The 8864-nt window shown below is 41.2% G+C and overlaps 1 protein-coding gene across 1 annotated transcript; it reads right to left on the bottom strand.

Moving 5' to 3' along the window:
- Positions 1-628: 628 nt before the first annotated feature.
- On the bottom strand, positions 629-7633 carry LOC136452237 (fimbrin-2-like). The gene is made up of 13 exons (XM_066452859.1): positions 7375-7633; positions 6729-7246; positions 6465-6636; positions 5758-5796; positions 5578-5646; positions 5363-5479; positions 4785-4999; positions 3897-4052; positions 3619-3818; positions 2973-3133; positions 2399-2495; positions 1654-1745; positions 629-1280 (listed from the first exon to the last, which is right to left on the bottom strand). The coding sequence occupies exons 1-13, from the start codon at positions 7459-7461 to the stop codon at positions 1107-1109; spliced, it is 2097 nt and encodes a 698-aa protein (XP_066308956.1). The 5' UTR covers positions 7462-7633; the 3' UTR covers positions 629-1106.
- Between the last annotated feature and the right edge of the window lie 1231 nt (positions 7634-8864).

The following is an 8864-nucleotide window of genomic DNA, read 5'->3' as shown; positions in this document are numbered from 1 at the left end:
TCTACTGGCGACCAGGGGAACCCCACCTGCCACGCGTTTTTTTTTGCAAAACCCCCTCGGTTTTGTAGATATCAACCCACACTCCATTTTTTATTCAAAATAAATTCCTTTTAATCTGTTTTCTTTCATCTAGGTCACTGCAATTTAAAAATGGCATATTACAAAACTGATCCCTCTTAATAGTAAGACTAACAAGCCTATTAACTGAGGGATCTTTCATCCCCCAATCATCTCATGACTAGTTAAATCGAAAAATCTATCATTATACCTTTACCTTGAGCTAGCCAAGTAGCCATCATGTTTTCCAAATCTAGGAACATGATATCCAATGCAGTTCAATTTCTCCACTGGACTACTTCTCAAATGAATTTATTAGTCCATAAACGTTGTCATTAATCACCAAAATCATAATTAGGGCCTAGATGCTTTCAATGGTAAGTGATATCCTTAGGAACACCATTGAGGAGGATGCAAGAAGCCCACTAAGAATATCACACCAAATCAAGCCAAACCCAAACTCTCTTAGTCACAAGTAAAGGTCATAAATCAGAATCGAGCGATTTAATTTCATGTCAATTTAAGCATAGTTCAAGCAAAATGTTGTGGTTAGTCCATAACATTAATCGACTATTTATAGAAGCCTGTATGTATAGGTATGACACCTCACATGTGCCTAAAATTCTTTTTTCTGTTCAAGGAACATGCTCCTAAAAGTTTTAACATCCTAATTAGGACACTGATTTATTGTACACTACAGCTCAAATTGTTCTACCTATCTTGACATGTTGCAAAACAAAAAATGCCCAAAGAGCAAATCAAACTATGTGGATTTTGGACAATCCACTGTCACTATATGATGTTACAGATATAGCTACCTGTATCAATATTTACAGGATGTCACACATCTTTCACCAATCAAGCTTTCACACTAATAAACCTCACAAATGAACAGCCATAGCTCTTAACCTCCCTTCCCTCTGTCTTGAATGCATTTGCCCTTAAAATTACAGCAAACAATCAAGAACACAACCGATGCTGCACTGGTATGAGTATCCCAAGTTTTCAAAAACACAGGTCATATCATTTAGCTTCATGATCCTGCACTTTTATCTAGTTGTATTGTCATCAATCGATGATTCAGATGCAGAATCATCTGAAGTTGTGATGGAGGTTGTCTCACATGAACTCCCATTTTCAGAGTCCAATGAATGTGATGTTGGCCTTTTCAAATACCAGTACATGATGCTTGCTGTCAGAGTTAGCATCATCTTCTGGTTCACCTGAGAGAAATAAAACATAAAAATACTGTAGATTGTAACTATGTTTAGATCACAAGGGAAATAAAAATATTTTATAACTGAATCTGTAAACAGCCTAAATTGTGGATAACACCTTCGATTGTAACTGAATTTGGGATAACACTATGTGGTATGAATTTGGGATGACACTAGCTGCCCTGAGTTTACTGAATTTAAGGTGGAGTGAATGCAAATGGATGTTTTAGAGTAAGCATTACACCAACAAAACTGAATGCAAATGGATATTTTAGGGTAAGCATTGGTTGCTGATACTGACAATAATTCATGAGAAACATCCATAATTGTAGGGTACGAAAGAACATAACAGATTAAATTTACTCGATCAAATTATTACCTCCAATATATCTTCTGGCAACAAGAAAATGGAGCAACCAAGCTTCCTAGCCACCGAAATGATGTATGAAGCGTTCATTTGCTTCTCTTCATCTATACAGAAATAAATTTGAAATTTTCAGGAAACAAGATGTAACAAATATACACTGGTAGAAGAGAATTTCATACACCCACTGTTTTGGTTGAATAATTGTAGATGCAAGGTTAGAGGTGAGGCATACTCATACTCCAAATGAAGGCTCTGAGCAGCACTTAGGTGGGTCTGGAATTCTCTTGCTAACGAATATATATGGATGGCTAGTAAATTGATTTTCTCAAGCAACTAACTAAAAAACACCTAGTAAACCAAACCTCCTAATGAATCGAATTGCTAATACAAACAACCCTAGCAAGAAAAAGTATCTAAGGCGATCCCCATCTTGCTTCTTCTGCTTCCGTGGAGCTTACCTTTTCTCGAGAATGAGCACAACAGTTGTATTAGTCAATCTGGTGATTTGACATAACATTGTGCTAGTATAACTAGCAAGAATGACTATGAAAGATAGCTTCTATGCTAGAAGAGCTGAGTGGAAGGTGTACCCATAGGTGGTAGTTATTCAGACAATCTTGAAAGGCTAAGCAATTTGGGTTATCAACTTTGCATTCATCAATGAGATGAACATAATTCCGTGTCACAACGAGGGAAAACATTGGGTTAATGAGAATATGTCGAAAATTCAAAATCTGCAGGAGCATAACAGATGCACCTTTTTCTCCTTTGGTCACAAGGCTCCAATTCACAACTCGAGGCTCCACAGCACTTAGTAAGTCAAGGAAAAATGTACCACTTGAAAGGCTTTTATCCTGTAATTGGTAAATATAATTTGATGCATGAACCACAAGTAGAAAATTTGATTAAAGAACAAGATAATTGTAGTTAAATTTTCAACATGAAACTATTACACACTTTTTATGTCCTCTTGGATTTGACAGTAACATTAGGTAATTAATACTAGCCCTTCAAGATCAGCATTATATCATCACAATGTACTTAACATTGAACGCAACCAACTAAAAGTGGTAGTCATCATTTAGGAGACGAGTAAACTTCAGATAAGATCAAGCTATATTTGAAGCTTTTGAAAGTAGTTCCAGAAGTTTACCCACCATATGACCACGTAGATAAGCACATAAGTTAGCCAATTGCATATATTTCATTATCTACAACCTATAATACGATATGCTATCAAAGAATAAACAACCAAGCAACTTAACTGCTAATAGCGATACAATATCAATAATTAGGTATGCACACTAGGAAATATATTAAATGATATGTACCTTGAAACTTTGCATATGAGAGTGGTGCTTTCCAGAATCTTTTACTATTTTATTGGCCCATGCCAATATGTCATTATCTGTGATCTCTTTTCCATTTGAGTGAAATCTAAGATTCTTCAGCAGTTGAAGAATATTGTACCGCATCAATTGCCACAGAAAAGCTGGGATAAATGCACCATTTCGTTATATGGTCCAGTCAGAAGTTGCAAAGGAGGGACTATACCTACGGTGTGCAAACCAACTAAACCAGATGCATGGCATATAACAAAAGAACGCTTGAACTAATGATTGATTGTATACCAAATTTTCGATGATAGGAATTGTATCATGACAAATGTGAATTTCATCGTTAATTAACCAATTCAGTAGTTTGGCATGCTCTAGAAAATGATGTCAGCATACCGTGACATTCTTGCATAAAAGTTCCAAGAAGATCAGTGGAAAAAGTTGCATGTAAATGTGTGCATCTGTAAACTGACATTAAACTTGTACAAGGATGGGTATAAATTTGTTATATTCAAGTTTATGAACATTTGTTCAGCTCAAATTAATTGGAAAATCAGAAAGAACATATGGTTTATAATTTTTACAGGATACTATGTTACCGAGATATATGCTCTATGTAATTGGTTAAAGTACCACTTACCTAATATCAGTTTTTTGTTCCCTTGCACAATATCATTTCCAGCGATATTCACCAAAGAAAATTTTAGTTCTTTTCCGATCTTCAAAACTTGATTGCAATTTTCGACTTTCCTGAATGGTAATTTTATTGGTGGGCGATTTGCCATCTTCCAATTAACTGAGCCTGGAGCAATCTTGTCAATTACCTCAAGCAGAACCCATCTACAACTCAAGTATGAAGTATAAGAGACAGAATCAGCTTGTTCTTCGCATATTAAGATGGAGACAAGTATGTCCTACCCATTTCTATGGTCCTCAAACACATTGTTGATGTAAGTAGAAATTCCAAGGCTGTTAATCCACAGCCGGAATGACCTTTCTTCCCTGGAAACTTGAGCATCATCAGAGAGTCCATCCACAAAGGAAACTTGTTTCATTTGTTTGGACAACCCATTTCTGCAATAAAAGGTCAAGTAAAGCGAAATCATTTAGAATGTGGAAGTAGTTTACTGCTGATTTGCGCTCCACATGCTGTCCTATGGCATGGATAGATGCTGTCAGCAAACATTGTGTAATCAGGCTCCCCCAAGCCATCACTGCCTAACATAGTTAATAGTTTATATTCTCATCTGGGACGACCCTGTTCCCTAGTGTCTCTAATCTAAACACCTGTAAACAAGAGGCCAGTCCAGGTCATTGCAACAAAGACATGGTAATAAAACTTCCCTTTCTGACAAATACACACATAGTTCAATCGAAGGGAAATTCAACAGGAAAGAGTTGCATTCTGATCTTTTCAACATATGCTCATACAGTTGAGATATTAACTCAACATACTGTAAATTTCTCAACAAGGCACCATATCTAGTTGTTGAGATATGAATGCCATATATTTAACTTCTTGCAGAGATAATATATATGATTTGAGGCACATCTATGCATGAATTGCATCAAGTCAATAAAGCAAAATGCAATTGCTTTGTATCTGAATAAAAAATATGTTCGACCTAGGAAATTTCCTTGGAGACACCTAACAAACTTATATTAGTGAGTGAAAAGTCGGAAGAAACATAATGCCATAGAAAAACCTATATTATAGAATGATAGGCAGCTTGTAGCAAATACCACATGCTAATCACAGTTTTTAAGCATCATATTGACCTATGTAAAACATCAATACATACATACCTTTTTTGGAAAATATGAGCCACAAAGGCAAGATTTAGATTGGGTAAACCATCAACTATGTCTTTTGGAGTCAGGTATCTTTTGCAGCCCATCCTATCTGCATGCTCAAGGATTAACCTTGCTCTATGAAGTAGATCTTTTACAGACATCGCGGATGGTTTTGCACTGCATTCAGGTGCCAGGACATTCAGTAGACAAGCATACGCTTCACTATCCTGCATTTTTCAGGTGCAAAGGTAAAAGGACCATCTTCACGCTAAACTGTGATTAAAACTAGAAAAATTGATATATAGGTTAGTGTTCATCAATCACTCAACATTGTTGCTAGAAAAAATAGAAGTTCAAGAACTGGAACTGTCATCATGCAGGGGAAAATATGTTTGGTATAGATAATAGATATGCTTATTGACAATGTTCTGGAACAAGTTGAATAACACAAGGAAATTTCGCAGCATTGTAAAAATTCATTTTGGGGTTTTCTAGTTAAGGTACAGTGACTAGTCATATTAACCAAGCCAATTGTATTTTGTTATAAAAACTAAAAGGGAAGGACTGCAGTGGGAATGAAATGTGCATACTTTTATATCCGATGAAAAATTTGTTACTGTTTTCTGGTAACCTCCTTTCTTGAGTTGAAAGTTCATCCACCTTAGTAGAATCTTTTCAGGAGACAAGCTCATAAGCTCCTCCATCTCCTACAATGAGCACTCGTAGCTTTGGCAGTGAGTGATTTCCCATGACAGACCGAAATAGTCTTGAAAGCATAGTAGAATGAAGAGATATTATATACTACCTTACTGTCCTCAACCAATTCAACTAATTGAGGTGTGCTTTTAAGATTAACATCTGCCAAAACTTGTATCTGGTCGTTATTGTGACAAAATGCTAGCACAATCAGTTTCTTTACATGAAACGAACACAACACCGCAGACAGATATTATCAAGGAAACAGTACGAAAAGACAAGAGCTTGCCTTGATTATTTGAGAAATTAAACCCAGGACCAGATGAGGCTGCAAGCAAATAGAAAAAAAGTTCAGTAAGATTACTATGAGACTCGTATGAATTCTTTAAAATATAAAAAAGAACAGTAAGCAATACAGTGGCTGCTAGAAGCAGCATCCGAATCTGATCATGGAGGATGTAAAACGAAGTAAATCAAACCAGACAGATCATAACTTCAATGAAAATTATGATACCTGGAAGGCTTGGATGCTACTAAAACCTGCCGTAGAATCTAAAGGTCGTTTAAATTACCCTAAGCCTTCACTGTCAGACCCATAATCAAGTGGGGATCAATTGAGATTGATTGATTCTTTCATGGTACCATGGATGCAAATTTCAAGTATCTTGAATTTGCACAGGAACCATCAAACTAACCATATGTTACCACTCCAACTTTAGACGATTGTTCCGTGGTGGTCAAGTGGCAACCACCAGCATGCCTGAAGTACGGACATGAAACTAAAAAACCTATATAGACAGGCGACAGGTAATACATTATGGTCCTACACATCACATGGACTTCACACTAGCGTGTCCTCACAGGCTCACAGCAACTTCTGAAAGAGCATAAGTACACAACTAAAGGAATGAAGCACACATTCATGACAGCTCTGCTCTGATGAATCCCATGCCGTAACTCATCAGAATCCCAGAGAAATCAGGGGAGATTCTTTACCCTCCCTTCGGCGAGGTCCTGTGTGCCGATGTTGACGACAGTGCAGCCGATCGCCTTGGCGGAGTTGAGGCAAAGCGTGTGGTTCTCGTTCTTCTCCCACAGATTGAGCACCCTCTTGGTGTTGATGGCTCGCTCGTCGATGGTGCCAGGTACAGCCAAGTTGATGAGTTTGCTGGATGGAACAACAGTAAACAAGGAAACGCTGTCAGACTGCAGTGAACACCACAGTGTCGGATCGAAGCACAAAGTGCATCAGAAACACACCATAGGAGCACGCCGTCCTTGGTGATGTGGAAGATGTGATCGGTCGCCGGATCGATGGGGAGGGCGCTCTTTAGGAACGGATCCTCTGCGAGGTAGGCGTTGATGTGGCCGACGTAGGACGCCTTCTCGGACTCGCTGATGGTGTGCAGCAGCGTGGTTGTGGCCGCCGTGAGGAAGGCAACAGCAGAGGAGGACGAGGAGCGCGCGATTCCTCCGGCGCGGCCGGCGCCGCCGCCGCTGGCTGCCTTGAGGCGCAGCTGCATCTCAGCGTAAACGCGGAGGAAGAGCTCGAAGCTGGCGTCCTGGTGCGGCTTCTCGTCGGCGCGCGCGACGGCCTTAAGCACGGAGGCCCACTCCTCGTCAGTGAGGCCCAGGCCGGGGCTTGGCTCCGGCGCGCTATTCTCCTTCTCGGCGTCCCTGCCCTTGACCGCACCGCGGCCGCGGATGCTAGAGATGGCGGCGGGGAGGTCCCGCATCAGCAGCCTCCCGTTAGGCGACGCGTCCCGCAGCACCGCATACTGCCCGACATCAAAACCCGTAAACCCCAACGCATGATAAGTGCGGTGCCGGTGCTGCTGGTGGCGACGAGGTGACAGCTGGAGCCCGAGCTCTGACGACGAGGTGATGGAGGCGGAGGAGGAAATACCTGGGTCTGGAGCGCGCGAAGGTCGGCCTGCGTGAAGCGGCGCTGCAGGTAGGGATCGGACACCACGACGAGCCCGTCAAACCCCATCGCGGCGGCGGCCGATCGGCGCCCGACGTTAGGTGGGCGGGCAGATCGGGGTGGTCGCGGAGGCGCTTCTTCGGCCTTCAGCTCTTGACAGTACGGACTCTGGAGTGGGCGCGGGGTGGTGTGGTGTGGGGCTTCCCTTTGCGGCAGCTGAGAGAGAGACCAGAAGAGTCAGGGTGAGTTGTAACGGAAAAGCCTGCCTTTCGCGTACCCAGTTGCCGATTCAAATCTCGTGCGGGTGTGCGGACCTCACTGTCCTGTGGGCCGCCCGGTTGGCAGTGACCGATCAGCTCGAGCACGAGGGGCTTGGCTGGAGCGGCCAAGCGGGGGTGGGGGCTAGCTGGTCCTGACCGTTGCTGTTAGCTAGGGTCCCCGGCCAAAGGGGCCCGGAAGAGGCTGCTGAGCCTCCGTTCTCCGGCCACAGCTCCCCTGTCCCAGCTGGTTGCTAATCAGCAGGTCATCAATGAACTGCAGTTGTTGTACACTGTAGCAACCACTTAGCTTTGTTGCTAATCAGCAGGTCGTTCTTTTTATATGCTCCATAGCTTTTACAACTTGAAGAATTCTTAACATCTCAAGAGTTCTCCATGGATTCAAAGCTTCGTTGCTTCGTTACTCTGCAGTTTGCTATACGATTTGAATTTGACCTGCACCAACAATAATGGAAAAGAAAGTTATTTAGTTGGTTGAGGTCTGTAAGGTATTGCTTGAGATCGATATATAAATATGTCAGCACTCCCAGCTCCGCTGCGTCGTCTGAAGAAGCAGCGGATGGATTGCCCTTGCCAAGTTCCATCCGTCGTAAGTAATTTAAAAATTCATTTACCAAGGAGTGCAGTATTTTTAATATCTAGGTCATGAATTCGTAGATCCTTGGGCTGATAAAGTATGCTCTACTTAGCAAGGTGATACTTCCTCTTTTGGTTGTTACTTTGCCAAAAAAAAAAAATCTTGACTAAAAGTAGTCTAATTTCTTCAGCGCCCCTCTTAAAATGGCAAAGAAAGACATCATGTAAAATGATAAGCCACTTAGCACTAAGTTAATCAGTGTTAGATGTCCCCTTGTTGACAGATGTTTCCCTTCCTAGCTACTTAACCTCTTCTCAAAATGTTTTACAACTTTTTCCGGTCCTCATTCCTCAGTTTTCTAAAATGGATCAAAATCTCAAAATAAGTCATAGGAAAATCTCCAAATTTCCATCCAAAGAGCTCATTATATTGGGCCTCTACTTCCGAGGCCACACCAAAGCAGTATACTTCAATTTTATGGAAAATTATTTTAAGGCCAGAAGCTTGTTCAAAAGCGTAAAGTAAATCCTTCATGTTTCGGGCTTGCTCTAGATCCTATTCCATAAAGAGATATTGCATGAATGATAAACCGCCATTCACTATGGGCACCACTTCGC

The sequence above is a fragment of the Miscanthus floridulus genome, chromosome 5 (genome assembly GCF_019320115.1).
Source record: "Miscanthus floridulus cultivar M001 chromosome 5, ASM1932011v1, whole genome shotgun sequence".
NCBI lineage: Eukaryota > Viridiplantae > Streptophyta > Magnoliopsida > Poales > Poaceae > Miscanthus > Miscanthus floridulus.
This window is presented reverse-complemented; position numbering and strand designations above follow the sequence as displayed.